General features: G+C 49.5%; 2 protein-coding genes across 5 annotated transcripts in view; both read left to right on the top strand.

The window, feature by feature from the left end:
- Positions 1 to 25,085, top strand: part of LOC310833734 (gonadotropin-releasing hormone II receptor-like) — a 61,912-nt gene that overhangs the window by 31,331 nt on the left and 5,496 nt on the right. Inside the window, exons 1-2 of one of the 4 annotated variants that reach the window (XM_083716509.1) lie at positions 19,698 to 20,584; positions 21,253 to 21,354. The gene's annotated coding sequence lies outside the window, so the exon portion shown is untranslated. Of the gene's footprint in view, positions 1 to 19,697; positions 20,585 to 21,252; positions 21,355 to 23,978; positions 24,375 to 25,085 lie in introns of those variants that run through there. The other 3 variants (XM_083716507.1, XM_083716508.1, XM_083716506.1) reach the window with 3 other exon arrangements.
- On the top strand, positions 460 to 11,178 carry ANKRD34A (ankyrin repeat domain 34A). The gene is made up of 2 exons (XM_083716486.1): positions 460 to 1,043; positions 8,454 to 11,178. The coding sequence occupies exon 2, from the start codon at positions 8,511 to 8,513 to the stop codon at positions 10,089 to 10,091; it is 1,581 nt and encodes a 526-aa protein (XP_083572612.1). The 5' UTR covers positions 460 to 1,043; positions 8,454 to 8,510; the 3' UTR covers positions 10,092 to 11,178.

The following is a 25,085-nucleotide window of genomic DNA, read 5'->3' as shown; positions in this document are numbered from 1 at the left end:
AAAGAGACCTTATTTTTCTTTTTTGCATTTTGAAATGTTCTTGCATTTATATCCCACCTCAGGGTGGTTCTCCTCATTTAACCCTCATAACAACAACCCTGAAAGGCAGGCTTGGCTGAGAGGCAGCAACTGACACCCCCCCTCCCACATCCAGTGAGCTTCATGGCTGACTGGCAATTCGAACCCCGGTCTCTCCCAGACCCTAGCAGTCCAACACTCTAACCACTACACCACACTGCCTCTGTGATTATTATAATTAATTTCCCAGTGCCAACATGAAAGACCCGACAGTCAAGACTACAAAGAAAGAAATGACCTGCTCTTTTATTGCAGAATTAATGCCACCTGGCCGAAACCCGACTCACCAACAACGTGCAAAAAAGATCTTGGGGAGAAAACGCCCCAAAATTACTGTAAGGGGTGGGGTAGGGGGGACACTAACCCTGGCACAGAACCAAATTTGTAAGTGTTGGCTAGCAGCGAGCCTTTAAGAGACGATCTCCCCACCCCCACCCCAAAAATGTGGTGCAGTGTATATTTTAATTGGGGTGGTGGTCCTCTCCCTTGCTTTTGATAGGTAAGGGGGCTAAAAATAGCAGAATCCGCCATCCAGCCTTAAGAACCTCAGAATGGTTGGTTGGTAGGATAGATGGATGGAGAGATAGACGCCTCCGCCGCGCCCCCCCTCCCCAAATCTTAAAGGAACTGGATGATCTTTGGAGATGGCTTGCTAACGATTGGCCCTTTCGCTCCATCCCCGAAGCAGCAGAGGGGGGTTAGCATCATTCCCAGGCACCAAAATAACACAGCGCCAGAGAGCAGCAGCAGCAGCAGCAGCAGCAGCAGCAGCAGGACACGTGTTCGGCGTGCAGAGGAGACGGGAGAGATCGCCAGAGCCCCCCTGCTCCGTGGCTCCCCCTCTCTCTTCCTCCTCCTCCCGAGAGCGCAGCAGAAGCATGCAGCCCGGGTGAGGAGCCTCGCCTCGCCAGCCCCCGCCAGGGTGGTGGTGGACCACATAGAAGACCACCGGAGGATGCAGCCAGGTACCTTTTCCAGCAGAGCTGCTTGGGTTCCATGCAGGTGTGCAGCGGTGCCTGCGTTTCCCCTGGGCTGTGGGATGCAAACTTTGATCCTCGGTTTTTTGTTTTTTTACCAAATAAAATAGGATTTTAATTTTAAATACCTTTCTTCAACCAGGCGGGCATCTGTTGGGGAGGAGGGTTGGCAGGGAGTTTGGGGGCTCGTGAGCATTAAGAGAGTCAGGGTGGGGTGGGGGGAACTGCCCTGTGTTATTTTGCGCCAGGGCTGAAAGTGTGAGAAAATCATGTAATTTTTGCATCCGAGTTGAAAGTGTGACAAAAGCGTGTTGCTTTTCCATGGGGGTCGAAAGTGTGACAATATCAGAATATATTGGGGGGGGCTTCCTTTAATTTAGGATGGGGGGGACCTCAGACCCAGCAGGCTGCTGGATATTTGAAGGAACCAGGTCCCTTGTTTTCTTGAAGAAAATCCCTACCAAAATCGGGGGTGATTCCCTCCTTCCTCCCCCATCTCCAAATACTAAAAGCGCGGGGGTCTCGAAGACACAGAAAGAAGAGGAGGGACCCCAGTAGTGCCAGATTCTCCCACCTTCTTCCCTGCAGGTTTAACAGACTCTAAATTTGCCAGTGACACCCTGGAGCAAAATGCACCCTCACTTTGCATGTGGACTGGGCAAGCTTCAGAGCTACCCCCATCCTTTCCTGATTTCCCAGTTCAGAAGTGGGGCTATTTCTAGCGGGTTTTAAAAAATAAATTAAAAGTATTCCAATCCAGTCATGCCTTCCGCCTCCTTTCGTTTCACATCACCCCCACAACACCTGTTCAGGAAGACTGGGGTGGGGAAAATATTACTGATATCTTGGCTATGCAAAGGCACCCTTTCTGCCTTGCTTCTGAAAACCACAACGAATCCATTCGCTCATTAAGGCTGGCTTTGGGCTCACTTCCCTACTGACTGTTATGTAACCAAAGTGGAAGCAACCCCCCACAACTCACACTAATTTTGAGCAATCTCTTTTGTCTTCAAATCCCCAAACATCCAGGCCTGAAATTTTAAACAGAAACAAGACCCCCTCTCCATCTGTCTCTGCACAGAAGGGTCTGTCTTGCTGAGGGACCCTGGGCAAAGTGGTAGATATTATCAGTCTGCCAAATAAATGCCACCTCCTTGCTCTTTATATTTAACCCCCTCCTAAGAATCAAGGATGCAATGCTAAAAATAAAGTGTGTGTGTGTGTGTGTGTGTGTGAGAGAGAGAGAGAGAGAGAGAGAGAGAGAGAGAGAGAGAAATTGAGAGATTATTTCTTTAGTTATTTCAGTTTTTGATCTTTTAAAAATAATAATAATAATTTCAAAAGATGAGTCTGCCTCCCGCCCACCCACTTGGCATTAATGAAATCTCTCTCTCTCAATAAAGTCAGTTTGCCCAGCAATGGGGATCAAACGTTTGCTCTTTTGAGTGGGTCTGCGATTCAAGCGGAGAGCTCTCTTGAGAGCTTCTCCCGGCTTTGACAAATATGTCCAGGTCTCCGGGGAGGAGGGGAATCTGGGTGAAGGAAGACAAGGCGAAGGGCTTTAGTATCAGATTTGTCATTAATCTGGAGCCAGGCTTGTTGAGGATAAATTATGCATCTTGCTGGGAAACCCAAGATGGAACTGTATGCCTTATTACACCCCCAGCATGACATAAGGATTTTGCTAATATTTGATATATGGCTCTTGTAGATTTCATTCGAGTGCCCCTAGAGGGACTGGAGAAATGATATAGAGAGCGGTGAGGGTGGGGAGGGGGAGAGAGAGCTGGGAATCTGCAAGGACAAGGGTAGTCATTCGTCATTCTGTCAGTTCCTGGGAAATGCCGGTGGTCCCCGGTCACCTTAAATAGCTTGACCTGAGCTTTGCGTTGCAATCCAAGAGCTGAGCTTTGGGGCTTGTATATAGGGAAGTTTTTAATGTTTGATGTTTCATTGTGTTTTCATATTTTGCTGGAAGCCGCCCAGAGTGGCTGGGGCAACCCCGTCAGGTGAGCAGCATAGAAATAACAAAATAATCATTAAATTCTTATTTAAGGTGCCCAAGGGTTGTATGTCCTGCAAACAGCGAGGATTGCTTTTCTTTTCTGCGGACAGCTTTTCCATTTCGTAAGTTCATTGTCAACGCTGTCGCAAGGGGGTTGGACTAGATGACCCCTTTCGGGGACCTTCCAATTCTATGATTATATGTATCTGTGAGCAAATGTATTCTAGCCTCAGATACCCTATCAGGCAAGCTTGGCCGTGTTGACATTTTTAGATTCGATTGCTAAATGCAAGCAAAACAAACAGGTCGAAATTAGATCACCCTCCAGGGCGACAGAAAAATTTCCCAGTGTAAATTAGCTGCATTTGTGTATGACATTCAAATGCTTTCCAGAAACCCTCGCATTGCTGGCTGCAAAGAGGAAATGAACCACATGAACCACAGCTCTGGGGCACCGGCTGGGCCTCCCTCTCTATTTAAAATACTGTCCTGAACCAGGTCCTTCTACAGGGTCAGCAAGAAGTTAGTTCCCCACCAATAAGTCCAGGTGCCCTCCTTGTGGCTCCCTAAAATTATTCTGTGACCTGGAGTTAGTGAACAATCTCATGAGCAAAGGTCTTCCTAGGCAGTGAGGCAAGGGCTGGGTGGGGCTGCTGGGTCACTCCTTAAAAGAAGAAAGCAATAGGTTGGGGTGTCTGAGAACAAAGGAATTTTGTGCGTCCCCTGACCTCAACCTGCAGGATGTGCTATTGCCAACTTTTTAGCCCACCACCCACCCAGCTTGCTACTGCGGCTTGTGTCAAATGTCCTCACGTACTCATCACTGCAGAATATACAGTGGTACCTCAGGTTACAGACGCTTCAGGTTACAGACTCTGCTAACCCAGAAATAGTACCTTGGGTTAAGAACTTTGCTTCAGGATGAGAACAGAAATCATGCCGTGGGGACAGCAGGAGGCCCCGTTAGTTAAAATGGTACCTCAGGTTAAGAACAGTTTCAGGTTAAGAACGGACCTCCAGAACAAATTAAGTTCTTAACCCGAGGTACCACTGTACTGTGGTTAACTGCAGAGAAACACTGGTCATTTGAACAGTTGGCAACTCTCTGTGGAGGTACTAATCCCCACTCTGCAGGATAATTATAATTATTTTATTTATATCCTGCCTTTCCTCCAGAACCAGGACTCACAAACACCGGAAAAACCCAGAAATCTAAAAGCATATGAAGTATAATAGTTGAAAAGCAATTAAGATATGGTAGAATGAAAATGACATAAAAACAAATCTATTAAAATGCAAATAGTAAAAACAGCACAGCACTGCTATAAGTTCTTTCCTTAAAAAAGAAGAAGAGTACAGACAGTTTCTGAAGGCTTGTCAGAATAAAATAGTCTTCACCAGCCAGCGGCCGGTCTGGCCTCTCTAAGGAGGGAGTTGCAAATTGTATTAAGAAATTGGCCAGGAGCGTTTTGTGACTGGCACGGGTCCAGTTGTGACCAATGTGGGGATCTGTGGGGGACTCCTATGCTCGGGTCCCATTTGGGGGTTTCCCTTCGGGGCCTCTAGTTAGCTGCTGTGCGAACAGGACTAGACGGTCCCCCTTTGGCCTGATCCATCTGGCTCTTCTTATGTTCCTATTTAATTATAGCGGCCTTCAGTAACACAAGGGGTCAGTGTGTCTAGCTGTTAACCAGAAGGTTGGTGGTTTGAGCCCACTGCCAATTGCCAAGCTGGCATCTGGATTCTGTGGAAACAGAATACAGCCACGGATAGTCTCCATGAATTTGTCTGACCCCCTTTTAAAGCGAATCTAGGGAGGTAAGCGAGTTACATCAAGGGAGTGAGTTCCGTGGTTTGACTCTGCACTGAATTTTCTCTTCCGGAATCTTCCCATGTTCAGCTCCACTGGATAGCCAGGAGTCCTAGTGCTACAAGAGAGAGAGAGGAAAACTTTGCCCTATCTACTTTATCCATGCCTTGCAAAACTGGATAGACTTCTACCATCCCGCTCACCTTTTCTAAAAAGTCCCAAACGCTGAACCTTTCCTCGTAGGAGAGTGTTTTGTTTTGTTTTTATTTTTTAGGGAAAGGGCCATCGCTCAGCTCTGGAGCCCCTGCTTTGCATTCCAAAGGTCTCATGTTTGATCCCTGGCATCTCCAGGTAAAGGTACCCCTGACTGTTAGGTCCAGTTGCGGACGACTCTGGGGTTGCACGCTCATCTCACTCTAAAGGCCGAGGGAGCCGGCGTTTGTCCGCAGACAGCTTCCAGGTCATGTGGCCAGCATGACTAAGCCGCTTCTGGCGAACCAGAGCAGTGCACGGAAACGCCATTTTACCTTCCCACCAGAGCAGTACCTATTTATCTACTTGCACTTGACGTGCTTTCGAACTGCTAGGTGGACAGGAGCCGGGACTGAACAATGGGAGCTCACCCCGTCGCGGGGATTCAAACTGCCGACCTTCTGATCAGCAAGCCCTAGGCTCTGTGGTTTAGACCACAGCGCCACCCGCGTCCCAGGTAGGGCTGGTGTTCTCCTGAGACTGAACGATGCAGTATCTTAAGTTCCTAGTTCATCGGCCGGGCTCATTTCAAGCCTTCCTATTCAATCAGTCCTAACTAACTCTGGGGGTTAACTGGTGTTGCTGTGCATGGCCTCCCATGATTTGTGAGCAGGAGGCGATTTGCCTGCCACACTAAATTAGCCATGGCCGGTAGTCAGAAGTGGGATTTATGAGCCAGAGTGTGGATTTGCTCAGCCATCCAGAAGCCACTTGCTCCAAAGCAAAGTCTCATTGAAGCGGCTTTTGTTTTTAAAGCAAGCGCAAAAGGATTCTAAATTAGCGAGCTGGCCTCAAACAACCCGGCCGCCTTACCCCACTTTCCCCTCCTTCCAAGAGACACAGGAAATGGAGGGGTGGCAGTTCCACGCTGCTGAGGACTGCAGCCTTTCTGAGGCCTCCTCCTGGTTTCCCCTGTGCAAGAAGAAATTGCAGGTTAAAAAGATAAATGGGGGAAAAAGCCAAAATTCTGCCAAGTGACTCCTCCAAGTGGAAAAGTTGCAGCTTTTGAGACTTTGTTTAGCTGAGAGAAAAGGTGACATGATAGGAGATTCTAAAATTATTCATGGCCGGGAGAAAGTGGCTAGTGAGAAGTTTTTCTCCCCCTCTTGTAACACCAGAACTCGTGGACATTCCATGAAGCTGAAGAGGTTGAAGGTTCAGGACGGATAAAGTTCTTCACGTGGCACAGAGTTAAACTATGGAACTCCCTCCCACAGGAGGCAGCAATGGCCACCAACTGGGATGGCTCTGAAAGAGCACTGGACAAATTCACAGAAAGGTATATTATCTGTGATGGCTGTGTTTCGTCCCAAACAGCTGGAGGGGGCCATGTTGTCAAAGGCTGGCTTAGAGAACATGACATATTGAGGGATGTATAGAGTCATTATTCAATCAATAAATCAACAAGGCCGGCAGAAAACTAGAGGGTTGAGCATGGATACGAGGGCAAAAGTTGCCTTCAAGAAGAACCTAATACAGCTCACACAAATAACCTGGTTTGCGCAAGGGAAAAAAGACCATGCCCAAGTGACGCTTCCCGCAAAGTCAACTAACCTTTGCAAAAGCCACCCTGAGTTTCCTAGCGTTTAAAGGCATGGGCAGCAAATCTCAAGAATGAGAAATTAATTACCCTTTTCCCTGCTGGCTCCTGCGGAAGGGTTTCTGAGTCACAGCAGGCTGTTTTGGATGCTGCGCCCGGAAGGACTGGCCAATTGTGCCCGTCTGTGTCTTTAACAGCATGTGGAGTGAATGCTCCTCCTGCCAGCGCTGGCAGGGGCCGCACCTCAGCGGGGGCAGCAAAACTGGCACAGCCTGCCTAAGAGACAGGAGGTCCTTCCCCCACTCAGCTTACCGCTGGCCACCTCTAGAAAAGTCACAGAGATGCTGGGAAGCATCCAAAAGGACTGCTGAACCTGCCTTGGACCTTAAGGCCTCAAGCTGTCTCCTTGCAAGGTTTAACGCCTGAGCTGCCTAAACCTGCATGGAATCGCCAGGGTTCCCCTGACAGAAACTTGCAAAGGTTTTCAGAGGGGCAGAGAGGCTTGCAAAGTGCTGAGGTTTGATCCAGCAAATTCAGACCCCAAAAAAGCTTCTTTTAATTTCAACTGACAGAAGCTTGCAAAAGGAGCAGAGGGGATGCTAGCAAGGTTGTCGAAGGAGCTTGCAAAGTGCTGTGCATTGATCCAGCAAATTCAGATCTTGGGAAAGCTGTCCTTAATTGTCAGGAACACGGCCCTCTGCTCAGGCCTAACTTGTCTCCTGCGCTCTCTTTCCATTCCTGAACCCCACTCCTCATTTCCTATCCCTACTCTTCACTAATTCTGCTATTTTTTCCCCAGGCCCCACCTCTTCCTTTCCCTGGGTCTATTTTTCCTCCTCCTCCTCCCCTGATTACTTTCTTTTGCAGACCCTCCAAGCGCCCCTATTTTTCAGGGGACACTCCAGGATTTACAGCAGCCGTTCTGGTTTCTGATTTGATCCCAGAATGACCTGCTTTTCCTTAGGAGGTTCCTATTTCCATCGGAGAAATGTTGGAGCGTATGAAGTCATTCGACCCCCGAAACAAGGAGATAAGTAACAACGCAACCTTTAGAAGACGTCTGAAGGCAGCTCTGTATAGGGACGTTTTTCAATGTTTCAGTATGTTTTTATATATGTTGGTGGCTGGGGCAACCCAGTCAGATGGGCAGGGTATAAATATTATTACAGTGGTACCTCAGTTGTTGAACGTAATCTGTTCCGGAAGACCGTTCAACTTCTGAAACGTTTGACAACCAAGGCGCAAAGGCCGGTCAGCAAAATCAGTGGAGAAAATTGAAAAACACGCAGTGGAAGCCATTCGACTTCTGAGGCACGTTCAAAAACAGAAACATTTACTTCCAGGTTTTTGGCATTTGAAAACCAAAACGTTCAGCATCCGGGATGCTAAAAAACTGAGGTACCATTATACAGTGGTACCTCAGGTCAAGTATTTAATTCGTTCTGGAGGTCCGTTCTTAACCTGAAACTGTTCTTAACCTGAAGCACCACTTTAGCTAATGGGGCCTTCCACTGCCGCCATGCGATTTCTGTTCTCATCCTGAGGTAAAGTTCTTAACCCGAGGTACTATTTCTGGGTTAGCAGAGTCTGTAACCGAAAGCTTATGTAAACTGAAGTGTATGTAATCTGAGGTACCACTGTATTATTATTATTATTGAATAGGAAGCCCCTTATTTAATCAGAGAAATGTTGGAGGGAATGCTTTCGGACAGACCTTCAGAAACCCGTAATATTGCTCCACATAGAGCAGTCCTCACGCTCTGGTTTCCCTCGCTTTGTCTCCCATTCCAGGTCATGGCGTGCCCTGAGATGTCCTCCTCCATCTCGTGAACTCCTTGCCTGTGCCCAATGCCTGCGGAACCGCCTGCCACCGCCATGGTCCACCCCGAGGGGAGTGCCCTGCTGAAGGCCGTCTGGCAGGGCAAGTTCCGCCTCACCCGCCTGCTGCTAGAGGGTGGGGCCTACATCAACGAGGGCAACATCCAGGGCGAGACCCCCCTCATTGCGGCCTGCGTGGCCCCCTACGAGGACCCTCAGAACAAGTCCCGCATGGTGAGGTACCTCCTGGAGAACGGGGCCGACCCCAACATCCCTGACAAGATGGGGAAGTCCGCCCTGATGCACGCCTGCGCCGACGGGGCTGGGGCTGAGGTGGCTTCCATTTTGTTGGCACACGGGGCAGAGCCCAGCGCCAAGGATTACTCTGGGGCGTCGGCTTTGGTGTACGCCATCAACAAGGGGGACCGGGGGACCTTGCAGGTGCTCCTGGATGCTTGCAAGGCCAAAGGGAAGGAGGTCATCATCATCACCACAGACACGTCCCCCTCAGGGACCAAGAAAACCAAGCAGTACCTGAACTCGCCACCGTCACCAGGCGTGGAGGACAGCCGTTCGCCCGCTCTGTGCATGTCCCCCTCAGACATCGAGGTGAGGACCTCCCAGTCCCCTGGCGGCAGTGAGAAGGAAGAGGAGCGTGACGTTTTCAACTTCACCATGGCCACCCGGCTCAGCTGCTCCCCTCTCCCGCACGGCAAGGGGAAGGAGGCTGAGGAGAAAGCCCCAGCCCTCCCGCCCAAAGGCCGGCCCAAGCAGCTGAAGAGGTTGAACTCGGAGCCGTGGGGCCTGGTGGCGCCCTCTGTCCTAGCTGCCTCCCACCAGGAAAAGGCCCGGACCCCGGAAGAGAGGGTGACGGCTGAGATGAATGGCCTGAGCTTCTCCAAGAGGCCTCCGTTGTCCCGGAGACACAGCATGGAAGGCCAGGAGTCGTCCTGCCTCAAAATGGCCGCTCACCAGGCCTCAGGGGAAGAGCTGCCCAGCCTGGAAGCCGCGTGGGCAGAGAAAGTCCATTTCAGTCACCTGCACCAGACTCTCGCCCGACGCAACACAGCGCCCGAAACCCAAGACGGCGGCCCGAGTCCTGGCTCCCGGGCTCTGGTCCACCCCAAGCTGAATTGCTTGGACCACTACGAGTTGGATTCCCTCTGCCCCGAGTCCATCCCCGGCTCCCCGGATTCGGGCCGCGTTTCTGTGGAGAGGAGGAAGTACAACGCCTCCCCGTTGACCCTGCCGGCCAGCTCGTCCCGTGAGAGTTTGGAAAGCATCCCCAATGCCGTCTCCCCCATCACGATACGCCGCCGGGCCCCGGGTCTCCTCGAGAGGAGGGGCTCTGGGACGCTGCTGCTGGACCACATTGCCCACACCCGGCCGGGCTTCCTGCCCCCACTCCACCTCAACCCCCACCCTCCCCTCCGCGACATCCGGGGCAATGGCAAGCCCTCCTCCCCGGCCCACAAGGGCCTGATCCCGGTGGCCCCCACTTCCCCCAAAGGCAAGAGGCTACTCCGGAGGCACTCCATGCAAACAGAGCAGATGAAGCAGCTGGTCAGTTTTCAGAGCCTGATCGCCCAAGGGGACTCGGTGGCCAGTTAAGACATGGCGGAATGGGAACAGGGCAATCTACAGTCTTCTCGTCTTTGCCTCATGGGGACTCGGAGGGCCTTCCACAATGCCGTTTTCCTGCTTTCCTCGCTGGCCTCTGAGCCCACCCTGTCTTCGTAGCTGGGTTTCTGCGTCTTCCTCCTTCCTCTCATTTTGGTATTCCATGTCGTAGTCGCCATCTTTATAAACTGGACATACGAAGCATGACGTCGGAGCCGACACCGCAAGGCCAGAGTAAAGGGGAGGGGCCTTTAGAGTGAAGTCGCTGAGGGCAAGTAGGCGACCCAGGAAGTTTTGCCCATCTGCTTGCGATGAAATTCTTTGGAGTGGGAAGGTTGAATCGGGTGTTGGCTTCCTTGACTGACCCACCAAAATCTTCATCAGGCCTGAAGGAGACTCCTGGCATCCTCCGCTTCCTGCCCTACAGACGAGGCCTGGGAACTGCAAAAAAGGCAGAGCAGTGGAGTCTGATGCTTGAGATGGTGACTCCATGGGGTAAATCCCCAACAACATCTCTGAGATGAAATCTAGAGGGTGAATTCGCATTTGGAAAACATACGTTTTGTGGATCAATGTCTGCTTTGAGGGTCCCGTCCTCAGCAAGCAGAGACCCATCCCAGTAGAAAAGAGGACTTTAAGCCCCCAGATGTTCTTCCCTGGGTCACCTTCATCTATATTCTTTTGAATATTTTTCTTTTTCTTTTGGGTGGGGGGAGATTTCAGTTCTCTTGTTGCCACTTGATGTTGGTTGGGTGGGTTGTGGGAAGTTGTATGCCCAATTTCAGGGAGGCGAATCTACGCACATCTGGTTTTTAGACCTGGAAAGCTGAAAACCGAGAGGGCACATGTTCTCTTTGCCACCTCCTGGAGTGGGTGGCATGGGCAAGGGAGAGCTCTAGCAATGGGTTGCCAGGCTCTCTTCCTATGGATCACAGTCCACCTGGGTTCTTTTGGAGGTGGGGCGTGACTTTCCTGAAAAGTTCAAATTAGTTTGCTGCAGCTGGGGTAAATGCCAAACCCAATCCAAGCCCCTTCAAACTGGCATCATCCCCCAGCCCCACAGAATGCTGAAGCACCCGAAAAATGCCAAGGCAGCCTTTGCCAACTTGGTTTCAACCTGGAAGTTGTAGTCTAGAGCATATGGGGACCAAAAAAATATGTTGGCAAAGGCTGCAGTAGGGCAAAACTCCCCCAAAATATTTGATGCCTGAGACACAGGATATCTCCCTCCCCCTGCCCCTGAATTAAACTCAGAGACACTCTTCGTTCTTCCTTACAAGGAGGTGTATCTATTTCCTCCATCAGCTCCCAGAACAATGGTATGTTACTGTTGGGAGTACCTGGTTGTTAACCACTTTTTGGGGCACCTCTTCCTCGCCCGTTCCTTGCCAGGGCTCAGGGATGGCAACAGGATTTATCTGGCCAATAGGGGTAATTCTGGGATTCCCGCCCCGCCCCCCCATGCAGACTGTCAGCTGTAACCCAGCCTGCATCAGGGAACCCAGACACATCTTTGAGGCAATCTAAGCACGGGCGGCGCTGTGGGTTAAACCACAGAACCTAGGACTTGCTGATCAGAAGGTCGGCGGTTCGAATCCCCGTTACAGGATGAGCTCCCGTTGCTCGGTCCCTGCTCCTGCCAACCTAGCAGTTTGAAAGCACGTCAAAAAGTGCAAGTAGATAAATAGGTACCACTCCGGTGGGAAGGTAAACGGCGTTTCCGTGCGCTGCTCTGGTTTGCCAGAAGCGGCTTGGTCATGATGGCCACATGACCCGGAAGCTGTACGCCGGCTCCCTCGGCCAATAAAGCGAGATGAGCGCCGCAAGCCCAGAGTCGGCCACGACCGGACCTAATGGTCAGGGGTCCCTTTACCATTGCCTAAGCTCCAGCTCTATAGGGCCCAAGCCTTCAATGCAGTGGTTCAACCTCCTTGCCTTTTGGCACTCAGTTTGCATGTCCTCTGGGCCAAAAGAGAGTGCCCAGCAACCTCCCTGCAAGAAACATGGATTCCATGGCTGTCGGTCCAGTTTGAAACAGATTGAAATGTCTGGTGCAGACCAAGTGCGGGCCTTGACGCTGCGCTCATTTGGGCAGTCGAAGAGAGCGAGAGGCTCTCCTGCCTCTCCCAGCTTTCCACGTGCCTCAGTTTCCTGCCAAATGGGGCTCCCGATACCGACCCACGTCTGTAAAACGACTTTGATAACCGAGGGGGGGGGGGAGGCTGTGGCAAAGCCGCCAGGGTTGCTGGCAACAGCGAATGTATTCTCTTGTTCCTTCCTGCGGTTTAGTAGTGTCGACAAAGCAATAGTACTTCGGAGTAACACTTGAACTCAACCCCTTCCATCCTTAAGCGCTGTTCCGTGGGGTGCTGAAATGACACCCCCACTCTCTCAGCAGGCACAGGGGGGCTTCAGGAAGGTGGGACCCCCACCGCTCAAGGCCTGAGGCCCAATCCAAGCACACACTCAGCTCTCCTGAAGGAGCACCTGTGCAATGTTCCCTCTTCCTCGCACTTTTGCTCCCGGTCGTGCGGCACACCCTGTGTCGCTGAGGTGTTGGTTGTTCAGGTGGCATGTGCCACCGCCCTGTGGTTTTTTCCAGTGATAAAAGTCAGTTCAGGTGGGGATGTCCGTCCCCCCCCTCTACTCCTCTTCCAATTGGATCCCAGCCTCTCCATTTTTCTTGCCTGTCTTCCTTTCTTCCCACGACTGTCCCAGCTCAAGACCAGCCAGCCAGAATAACCTCTTCCTTCTCTCACAGCAGTGAGCACTTAATTTTGCTGGAGGGACTCTTTGAGAAGGACATGCCAGGGCCCCACATTAACCTTCCCTCGCAAAAACTGGGTGTTTGTTTTTTTTTGCAAACCCTGCTTCCGCAATCCTCTTCTACTTCCGCCTTGGTAACTGGAGCAGAGCGCTGGCTGGCCTGCTGCGCTGGAATGTTTATGAACATTCCATGACAGCAGAGAAGCTCAGCCAATAGCGACAGCTGTGCTGCCGGTGAGGGAAGATGGACCACCCACTTTCCTGCCTACCGTCAATCCCAGCCACCAAGTTTTTTGAATTTCAGTATTCTGAGCTTTGGAGAAGGGCGTCGGTATCCAGGGTATATTTCCTGCTGTGAATCCACCCCTTCCCCTCCGTCGCCCCACATGCTTTCTTCTCCCAGTCCCAATAATGCCCTCTGTCTGATAGGCAGCCCTCCATGCTCTAAACCGACATTGTTTCCTTAATAGCAAAACACAGGTTTCCCCCCCAATTTCGTTCAATTGCCTTTGCACTCGTCTTTCTCTTCCAATCGTGGTACAAGCACAATGTCGCCCCCTGTGGCCAAACGCACAACTTGTTGGGTGGTGAATGCCAACCGTTAAAGCTTTTCTGTGCTATAAAGTCCTGTATGGACCAATAGAGATAGATAGATATAAAACAATGTACACATAATACTGAACAAAAGAACTACTGCGTTTGTTTGCTTATTTGTGCGCCCATGTTTGTAAATAGCCAACAATGTGCTCCACTCCTCTTGCCTTAAATGCAGCTCAGAGCTTTTCGTGTCAATCAATATTCTCTTATAGGGCCTGTTTTCACCTGGAGGAGAGACAGTGCTGGAGTCTAAGGGTTTATGTTTGCTTCAGATTTGCGCAGCCTCAGTGTCAGTCCCAAGCAAATTCGGTATATGCTGTCTAGAGTTCTGCAAGTTCATAACATATTTAAACCGCCTCTCTGCCACCCTCATTCTAGCATCTCAGACAACAAGGAGTAAAAATACCGACTCAAGAGCTAGGATAGTCAAAAATATTCGATAGCAACTTGTACTTTTATCATTTCTTTCTTTCTAATATTAATATTAATATCAATATTATATTCATATTTATTTGTCACTTTTTCCCACTGAACAGTCTTGAAAAATAAAAGTACAGTGGTACCTCGAGTTAAGTACTTCATTCGTTCTGGAGGTCCGTACTTAACCTGAAACTGTTCTTAACCTGAAGCACCACTTTAGCTAATGGGGCCTCCTGCTGCCGCCGAACCTCCAGAGCACAATTTCTGTTCTCATCCTGAAGCAAAGTTCTTTACCTGAAGCAACATTTCTGGGTTAGCGAAGTCTGTAACCTGAAGCGTATGTAACCCGAGGTACCACTGTAACAGGAAACATTTTAAATGAGCAATAAAACAAGACCTGCAAGTCCAAAATACACGCCTCCAAAGAACATATCCTGGCCATCCCGCTTAAAGGGTGAGGTCACAAACGTAAAACCCTAATTATCCTTCCAATGTAGGGTCAAAGGGTCAATAGAGATGGAAGAGACACAAAATGTTGCTTCATCCTTCCTCTTAGCTCCTGTTCAGACTGACTCCTACCCCACCCAGCTGTGATTCCTTGGTTCCTGCATTCTGGCATTCCTGGGAGATTAATTTCACTACTTCCTAGTTATAAAATGATGGATGCCTGAGCTCTCAAGTCAACAGCCAGCAATATCCCTCTGTCCCAAGAGCCCCTCCCAGAGCACACACAGGATTGTTGCAGTTTACCCAATGAGCAGAAAGCACTCTGAACATGCTCAGAGAGACACTGATCATTCCAGGATTAAGACCCAAATGCTTTTTTTCCAATTAAGAAGCCTCTAGGGGGGTGAATCTGTAGTAATGTCCCTGGCTAGTGGGTGAAACTGCCCACTTGATCTGGATCCATTCTGCAAAAAAAACCCCACCTGGTTCCTCTTGGTCCAGATCCACAAGCCAGGGAGCAGTGGAAGATCACGGTTGCAAAGCTCAGGCAGACTGTGTCAATAAAGGCAGGAGGACAGACAGTGACATTTTAAGCAGCTGTTCGGAACAAGCAGGGCGCCTTGGAGGGGAAATGCGCACAGGAGTGTTGTGAAGCCAAGCTGGTCGGTAGCTGACTGCACAGGAGAAAGGGCCGTGGGTGGAGAGCTAAGCAAGAGGCAGGCTGGCACTGCTAAGCAGGGAAGTTGAGAGCAAGGACTACCCTGTCTTCTGCTGCCTCAAAGGAAATGAGGAGAAGTCGCACCAGCTTTCCACCTAAGCCTGCCAAATAGTCACTTTCATACTTTTCTGAGCACGCATGCCTCTGAGCACGTGCAGAGTGATGCACAGGCAAAGTTTTTGTTTCAAGAGCAAAGGACTTTTGAGCATGGGCAGAGACCCAACCCCATGTGAAAGAATATGTTTGAAAAGTGATACTTTAAGACACAGTGACTCTCTGGGTGGGAAGTGGCTTTTGAAAAACGGTTGAGGCAAGGCAAATATTTCCTGTGGATTCCTGTGTTTTCCAGCACAGGGCCAGGAGGCTGAACTTCCGGCTCCTTAGAAGCATATTTTTTAAAAAACAAAAAAATGCTGTTTTTTTTTAGCATAGAAGAGAATAAGATACATTATAGTATAAACTATATAAAAAGGAAAGCAACATTTTGTTACAGCAAGTCAAATTCAAGTTTATTATGGGACAAGTCCATAATAAATACCTCTGTTTAAGTGATATACTTAGGAAAGTACATCAAGTAAATATCTGAATCTATTTTTTAAGCTATCCCATTTTCCTGTTTCAGGGTATAAGGATAAGAGATTTAGGCGCACTATAAAGTAGGCATCAACACTGCTGGTGCATTTAATTAGAGTTGGTTAATTAGTGTTGGAGCACCCCGTTGGTATGCAGAAAACCCCAGGTTCCATCCACTCCAACTTCTTAAGTTTAAAAAGATCTCAGAAATAAGACTTGGAAAATGCATATGGGTGATGGAATTTCTCTCCTCCTCCCCATTCCATTCCCTTGGTGTGTTTTGCTCCTCCTGAATTCCAGTCTAACTAGAAGAATTTATGGAATGAATTCTGAATTGGGAAATGTACCGCTTTAGACCATAAGAAGAGCCTGTTGGGTCAGGCCAATGGATCATCTAATATAGCACCTTTTTCTCCCAGAGGCACTCACAACTCAAGTACAAGGGCACCCTCTGCTCCTGTGGTTTCCAGAAGCTGGTATTGTGGAGGCAGAGCACAGCCATTGTGGCTAGTAGCTGCCCCCTTTTCATTTCTCTTCTGGAGAGGCAGTGTGGAGTAGTGGTTAGGGTGTCGGACTAGGACCTGGGAGACCAGGGTTCAAATCCACACTCCGCCAATAAGTTTGCTGGGTGACCTTGAAGGCCAGTCACTGCCTCTCAGCCTAACCTGCCTCACAGGGGTTGTTGTAGGCAGGGCTTTCTTAAGCATATGCGGCGCTGGGGTGCAAAGATCTGCCTGGCACGCCCCCCCCAGGTTGCTCAGTCCCAGGCACGCAGGAGGGCAGAGCTCGTGGCGCCCACAGCAGAAGAGCCCACTGCGGCGCTCCAACTGATGGGTGGGCTCTTCCCTGGACTCAACTCTTGGACCCCAGACTCTTGGCCTGGCGCCCTTGAGAGCCCAGCGCCCAGGTGCTCTGCACCCCTGGCTCCTATGGGTAAGACGGCCCTGGTTGTAGGGATTGAATGAGGAGGGAGAGGACCATGTACCATGTATTTGAGCTCCACGAAGAAAATGCTGGGATTTAAATGCAACCAAGAAAGCAGTAGAAGAATTTGCAGCATCTCCCCACCTTGCGTTACTGAATGCAGACGTCTACACTGAGGAGCAGCACACAGTGTCAATACCCTCCCCTTGCAGCAATCTTGATATGATGGTATCTTTGGCCATATCAAGATGCTTTTTCGGCGTATCAGTAAAGTGCCACAGGAAAAGAATCTTGCTGTAACCATGGACACCTAGTACAATCACTTCAAACCTGCTTTCTCTGTCCACCAGCAACGTCCCATGTACCCAGGGCTGGGGGCACAGATGTATTAAGAATCTCAGAGCATAATTTTGTCTGGAGTCGTGTACTGAGTTTTTCTTTTTTCAGTGGCACGGAGGAGGTATGAAAGGACCTGCATTTGCTCTGCAGATAATTTGAATATATGTAAAATATAAAATAAAACAACAGAGTATTCAGTATTGGATGAAAAATCTAGGCGGCCACCAGACTCCAGCACATACCAGAAAGGTAGATTTGCACAACTAGATTCCAGAGGTCTGGAAAGGATAACTCAAATAATAAATCAACTTTATAGTTGCTCTTCACTATAGGCATAATGAAGATAGCTCACTGCTGCAAAGGATTTCTTTCGTTTTATAACTTGTGCCATTCTAAGTTTATTGGTGAGCTTCTCAGCAAGTGCCAATTATGGTACCTTATTACCATACCATATAACAATTCTTAGTTACACTCAGTCTTGCCATGAACAGTAGATTCCAAATCAGCAGCTCAGAGAGCTCATATCAAGTTCTGTATTTGTATTATTTTGTGATACTGTTAACCAACGGGGAAAACAAACAAACTAGTCCTCATGGAGAGAAATGACCGGCCCCGGTGTGTGTGCGGGCGGGCGGGTGTATCCGAAATACAGCAGTGCCCCCTGGTGGCTACATGTTCCTGCTGCTGTTTCTTGTATTCTGTAGCAACCAGCTGCTCAATGATTAGGCATGTGTGGCCTGGAGAGAGTCCTGGGGGCCAGATAGAGAGCACCGGGATGCTAAATGTGGCCCTCAGGCCCCCCCCACTGCTTCTAACATCAGCCAAACACACCCAGTTCAGTTCCGTTTGGTCTGTTGTTCTCCATCCTATGATGCCCAAGCATCCAAAAGTTTCACCCATTTGTCTCTATGGCAGCCTCGCTGGACGTGCAAATGGACATACTTAACTGCTTGGCTTAAGGCCATTGCCTTAACAAAATAACTTGTCTGACCTGTCTCTTCTTCTAGCACCTAAACCAAACTGGATACAGGATTGCAGGCAGGGGTACCAACTTTAATAAAATATGGGGCGGGGGCAGGTAAGCTCTGCCCCACACAATCAATAATAAGATGCTGTACACACACAATTGGAATGGCAAAGCTCATTAACTGATGGTAGGGGGGGTTCAAATATTTTATTGGGGCCCCCGAAGGGACCTCGGCCCCTAGAAGTTGGCTCTTATGGTCGCTGGTTTGGAAGGGACCCCTAGGAACCATCTAGACTGACCCTCTGCAACACTAATAACAACAAACAAATAAACAAGGGGCAACCAGCCAGGCATATGCGTGGTTACAGAGGCTCATGTCATCATTTTGACTTTCCAAAATACCTATTAACCTTTTCTACAACAAAATGGGGCTGGTTATTCCCAAACAAATGTGTTCGAATGGCCAGGGCAACAGAAACAAGTGTCTTTTTATCCCAGAGGGCCCTGATGGTGCCGTGATTTAAGGATGTAGAAAAAGCACACGTGGCTGGCAAACTATCCTTGTTGTTGTTGCGGGCATCTCTTGGTCTCAAGAGGCAATGGAGTGTGCCTCCTGGGGTGAAGTCAAGCCAGTGTGTTAGCACTAAAGTAACCTCCCTGGACGGGACGCGGGTGGCACTGTGGGTTAAACCACAGAGCCTAGGACTTGCCGATCAGAAGGTCGGCGGTTCGAATCGCCGTGACAGGGTGAGCTCCCGTTGCTCGGTCCCTGCTCCTGCCAACCTAGCAGTTCGAAAGCTCACCAGTGCGAGTAGATAAATAGGTATCACTCCAGCGGGAAGGTAAATGGCATTTCTGTGTGCTGCTCTGGTTCATCAGAAGTGGCTTAGTCATGCTGGCCACATGACCCGGAAGTTGTATGCCAGATCCCTTGGCAAGTAAAGCAAGATGAGCACCGAAACCCCAGAGTCAGCCACGGCTAGACCTAGCGGTCAGGGGTCCCTTTACCTTTACCTAACCTCCCTGCACAAGCCTGGGCAGTGTTCATGGAGGTCTTGGGCTGCCCAGATGCAGGGCCATCTTAAGCATATCTGGCGCCGTGGTGCAAAGCTCCTTTCAGCGCCCCCCCCCCCCGTTTCCCAGAGTTTTTTAGGGAGGACGGGGCTGCTGACGGGGCTGGAGGAGGCGGGCAGTGGCTGGAGGGTGGCTCCTTTGGCAGGGAAGAGGCAGAGGCTGGACATGGCATCAGCCGGCTCAGCTGGCGGCTTCGTGCCACGGTGATCACGGCAGACGGAGGCTCTGGGTGTGGTGCTGCTTCGGCGCGGCATGGCGGAGGCGGGCGAGAGTGGCAAGCTGGTGCCGGGAGGCGCCGCTTCCAGCCTCTGCCTCTTCCCTGGCGCCCTCCAGAACTTGGCGCCCTGGCGCCCCACGCCACTAGCCTCTATGGGTAAGGCGCCCCTGCCCAGATGACAAGACCCCCACCCCTGTCTGAGCCTGGCTGATGTGGTCCAAAGGAAAGCAGAGCAATACAGTGGTACCTCCGGTTAAGAACTTAATTCATTCCGGAGATCCGTTCTTAACCTGAAACTGTTCTTAACCTGAGGCACCACTTTAGCTAATGGGGCCTCCTGCTGCCGCTGCCCAATTTCTGTTCTCATCCTGAAGCAAAGTTCTTAACCCGTGATACTATTTCTGGGTTAGCAGAGTCTGTAACCTGAAGCGTATGTAACCTGAGGTACCACCGTATACGTTTGGCACCAAGAGTCGCCGGAAGGAGGAGTACAGAATGCCATCCTTAGGGATTCTGCTCTGGATTTGTGTAGGCTTCACTCCTTAGCCTTTCCTTCTCCCGAATATGTCCCGCAAGGCAGGAGAGGTTTAGGATCAGCTGTGGCACCTTCATATTGCACATAGAAATGAGTGCTTCACAATGGAAGCAATACTCGTGGCTACCTAAAGGGGGCGCCATGTGACACCAGCAAGTTCAGGGTTGAAAGTAAACCAACTGCTCCAGCATCTAAGACGGGCCTTTAATGAATTTGCCATGGGATGCGAGCTGTCACGTCAGCCCTGACCCGCAGCTCACGACCTTTGCCCACTGTGCTTCCCCGGTGTCTCTCAGGGGTTCCCAGGATGCCGAAGAAAGTTAGAAGCTGGCCATTGTCTGCAACAAATTCTTGCTTTTAAACAACGTGCCGGAGAAGCCTAAGAGGCCCTTTGCAAAGCAGAGAGTTTTCTCTGCACTGTGTCCTAAAGTGATCAGCTGGCATCTGGTACCCAGTGGGAACAGACTGAGGAGGCTGGGAGAAAAGCCCCCCCCCCTTGGGTTGCTGGCCATCTGTGCTGTGTCTGGGTTGCTAGAGAGGGACAGAGAAAAGAAAAGAAAGTGGCACCTTTAAATAGAAAAGGTGGAGATGGGAGGGAAGGAGGGAGGAGAGGGAGAGAGAGGAGGACACTGAAGGAAGCAGCTCTGCTTCTGCAGTGACCTCCACCAAGGCTGTAACATTGGAAATCCACCACGGCCACTTGCTATCCCGCGATGGCATCGGGCGCACGACGCAGCCCCCAAAGCAAACCTCTGGCATCAGAGGAACTAAGGGGATAGAGAGGAACTCAGCAGCCCCCCTGCCTTGTTCTTGGAAGGGTTCCCTCCCCCTCTTCTCCTCCCCCCTCCCCATTTCTCTGCAGCAACAGCAGCCCATGGAACTGCGGAAGGAGCAGAGCAAAAGGATGGTGAGTAAGGCCGAGTGTCCCATCTGGAGGAAAGCCATGGGGATGGCGGGGACAGTGGCTGTGGGCACCCCACTAGGGAAATAGATTGGGGTGGGGGAGCATAACCTGACCCACTGGTGGCTTTCCGAGGAAACGGCTCAAAGATGGGCAGGAGGGATGTTGGTGGGTCACGTGTGGGTCGCTTTGGGTTCAAAAACCTCACACATGGAGGGCTCTGCATGGGTCATATGGTGTGCATGGCTTTTCTGGGGCTTGGGGCAATTCTTGAGCACCCCAACTGTTGGGAGGGTTCCGGGGTGCAGTCCATCTCTCCCATTTTTCCCCAGTTCAGTGTGAGTGCTCCAACTGGATGTATGAAGCACTGGTGAAAGGGGTTATTATGGCCACCTAGGAGTTCCCTCACATAGTTTTGGTTGTTGTCACAAAGGAATGCCCCTTGCCTGCCATGGCACTCCTGGGTCAGAGACTCCTAGAGCTGGAAGGGGCTCCAAGAGGCATCTAGTCCAACCCCCTGCAATGCAGGAAACACAGTTAAAGAATCCCTAACTGAAGGGTCCCCCGCCCCCAAGGCCTTCCAAGTTCTTCACCCATAAATATCAGATTATGGTTTGAGAATCGAGGGTGCAACTACCTGCCCAGCTCAAAACGGCCCATTTTCCGCTCCACAGATCACAATGAATCCTGGCGTTGTGATGAAAAGATTCCACAAAGCTGGTTCCCTGAATAGAGAACAAGTGTTCTGCACATGCTCAGAGGCACTTCGTCTTTAGGTCCCATTTCTAGGTGAAAATACATTCTGCACTCTGCACATGCTTTGGTGATGGTCTGAGGCACCACAGTTTTGAAGGCTGGTGGCCTTTAATGGGCATGGGAGCTTGGGCTGACTCAGCTTTTTCATTACCTAGAGGGAGTGAAAAAATGGACAGCCCTGTGCCATGTACATTGGTGGATGCTTGTTGCAATTCATATCAAAAGAGCAGGAGCACAGCAGAACTAAGGGTGGCCAGATCTGTGGGTTTCAATTACTCTCAGCTTTTGTTGCACAATTCTCTTAATATTTTTGCAAGCAATTTCTATTATTATAATGCTATTTTCACTAGTATTACTGCCACCACTATTATATTTATGAGCTGCTCTTCACCATAAGTATGCATTGCCATAATATCCACATTTTTTGGCTGAAAACCCCACATTGCAGAATTCAGGAGAAGTGAAGCGTTGAAAGGTAGCTGAGTTCTGGATTTGCACATTGTTCTGGAAAGTAGCTGAGTTCTGGATTTGCACATTGTTCTGGAAAGTAGCTGAGTTCTGGATTTGCACATTGTTCTGGAAAGTGCAAATCAGGTAGGCTCACACTAAAACGTGAAACCAACCCAATTCCCCACCATCCTTAAATATAACCAAGGGACCAAGTAAAGCTCAAGCCTTTGAGTGCTGCTGCTGCATTCCTCATCAGGTTAGCTATTAAACAAAAAAAGGGCAGCTTGGGGAGTAAAAAAATCAGATGGTTTGGGTACAGAGAACGGATAATCTGCAGTCAATGAGAGCCTGAAAGTTGTGTCGGAAAGTTCAAGCTATTATCTTTTCATACCAGCACCACCCCTTTGGGGCTATTAGGAATAGAGAAACCTGTTAGGTATCATTCGTCACAAAACAGGAAAAGGGCGAAGATAACTTTAAGGACATTTTCTATGAGTTCTGGGTGTAGTTTTCCAGGCTAATTAGGCACAGCTGGTGATGTGTATAAAGAGAGAATAAGTTGCAGTTTGCAACTGCCTGCAGAAAGAGAACATCCACATGCTTTGTGTTTGTATAGCCGTAATAAAACTCTTGTTTGAGTATTTTACATCAGTCTTGTGTTCTGTCATCTGCCACCAGGGAAACGTTGCCTCCAATAAAACCTGCCTTAGACTGAGTCAGACTCTTGGTCCATCCACCTCAGTATGCCTGACACTGACTGGCAGCAACTTCCAGAGTCTCAGACAGTGGTCCTTCCTACCTGGAGATGCAAGGGACAAGTGTAAGGTTCTTCACATAGACAGGAAGAACCAGATGCACAAATAGAGGATGGGGGACCCCTGGCTGGACAGAACATATTAAAAGGTCTTAGTAGACCACAAGCTTAACATACGACAACAGTGTGATGCAGCAGCAAAACAAGCTAATGCCATTCCAGGCTGCATCAACAGGAAAACAGCATCCAGATCAAGGGAAGTCATAGTGCCGCTCTGTTCTGCCTTGGTCAAACCCCACTTGGAACCCTGAGTCCAGCTGTGGGCACCACAGTTTAAGGAGGATATTGACAAGTTGGAGGGTGACCAGGGTGATCAAGGGGCCGGAAACCAAGCTTTATGAGAAACAATGATTGCAAGGCACTCACAAGAGCCCTGCTGGATGAGGCCCATCTAGTCCAGGATCCTGTTCTCGCAGGGGCCATCCAGACCCCTGGGGGAAGGCTGCGAGCAGTACCTGAGCACTGGAGCAGTTCTCCCTCCTTGTGGTTTCCAGAAACCAGTACTCAGAAGCGTTACTGCCTCCAACCCTGGCAGCAAAGGATAGCCATCATAGCTAGCGGCCATTGATAGCCTTGTCCTCCATGAATCTGTCCCCATCCTCTTTTAAAGACATCCAAGCTGGTGACCGCTACTGGATCCTGTGGGAGGGAGTTCCGTAGTTTAACGATGTGCCAAATGAAGGACTTTCCTTTCTGCTGCATTGAACGTTCACCAGATCTAGTGTTATGAGAGTGGGGGGAAATCTCGCTTCACTTTCTCCATGCCATGTATCGCTGCTTGCCTTTCCTCTAAACTAAGAAGCCTCAGACAACCACAATCTTTCTTCATTGAGGAGTCTCTATCCCCTTGATAATTTTGGTTTTCCTTTTCTGGACCTGTTCCATCTCTCAGTATCTTTTTTTCCTTTGAGGTTGAAGTGAGCAGAGCAACATAGTTATGTCTGCATTTGGGAGGGTGTGTCTGTATCCTCTTGCAGAGTTTCCCGCTTCCCTTTGTTATAAGAAAAAACTGCTCCTTTATCCCTTATGGATATCCAAGAGCCCGTATAGAGTCCTTATGCAGGTTTTCTATCAGTAGGAGAAAATAACAGAGGCCAGCCAGAGAATATTGAGAAGCAAAGCAGCTAATAAGCATGATCTTTATTAAACTGTTGCAACAGGGTCCCCAACTTCCCCATGCAGGAAGGGAGGAGAGGAATGCCGAACATTGGTGTGCAAGCTCTTATATAGACTTTTGAAATTGCCTACCCTGTAGCTCAAGACCAACCCCCAAATCATCATACATATGGACACAGAAAAAGGTGGTCCCCAGCAGAAATTTGAGTGTGTTGCTTCTCTCCTGTCTGCCAGGATACCAAATAATTCCTTATCTGATGGCCATTCCTTTCAGATGGTAAATACTTAGTTCCTGAATCTCTTACGCATATTGATAGTGTGCTCAGCTTAGCAGATACTTGCCAGACTGTATTTACAGGGAGATGTAAGCCCCTACAGTCCAAAGACAATTGGAAAGCTTTTCCTATTTCCTCCCACCTTGCAGATAAATATTTGAGGTCAATTTGGGAGAGTCAAAATGGCTTCAGGATTGTTCTCCTGTACTATTTCAGACACGTGGTTTATATACTTATGTGTTTGCCTTGTACATTTATGAACATTCATTATATATATATAAAAGACCTTAGAATTCCTGTAACACCTGCTCATTTCAGCCCAGCATTTGATGAGGATTCGCAGCCACTGGAACTCAGGAAACATCCCTGGCAAAGGAGGAGGCAGGTGGGAAGGAAAAGAGGTATCCCCTTTGCATGCTTGGCTACCCACTGGGAGCTGCTGGAAATAGCTCAGGGCCTGTCTTGTTCCTCTTATCTCAGGCTTCTCTCCATTGTTCCTCCGGCTGCACTCAATAAATCAGCGGCTGGCTAGCTAGAAACCACAGCAGCTAAGCTAAAAATAAGCGCCAGTGTGGGCAGGTAGCGTGAAGTGTCTGCGACAAAACCTCAAGGATGGGCGTTGCATTTTAATTGGGAGTCTATTAATTTTTTCCTTCAACAGGATGGGTAGTTTAGGAACTGGGGAAGACACAAAGAGGTATCTGATTATTGAACGTAGGAAGGAAGCACCCTTCCAGGAAACCTTGCAACAGATCTCCAGGGCATCAGGCTTTCCTCCCCCTCAGGCTTTGCATGCACAGGGTCCTGGGTTCAATTCCCAATGCCATCTCCCCGACTGAAAACCAAGTGAGATGCTGCCGGTCAGAATAGGAAGTGCTGAGTTAGACAGACCGACAGGGCATAAAATTTAATAAATAAAAAAATTAGTAAAATTGATAAGAAAATAATTGCTGCTTCCTGTAGCAGCAAGTTCCAAAGTTGTAACTATTGCACTGCATATGAAGAAGTGTCTTCTGTTGCCTGTCACAAATCTTCATGGGATGTCCACAAGTTCTGGTGTTCTGAGACACAAAGCTTTCCTCTGTCCACTTCTGCC

The sequence above is a fragment of the Podarcis gaigeae genome (assembly GCF_964106915.1).
Source record: "Podarcis gaigeae genome assembly, chromosome: 16".
Taxonomy (NCBI): domain Eukaryota; kingdom Metazoa; phylum Chordata; class Lepidosauria; order Squamata; family Lacertidae; genus Podarcis; species Podarcis gaigeae.
Note: the sequence above shows the minus strand (reverse complement) of the source record. Positions and strands in the feature narration are given on the sequence as shown.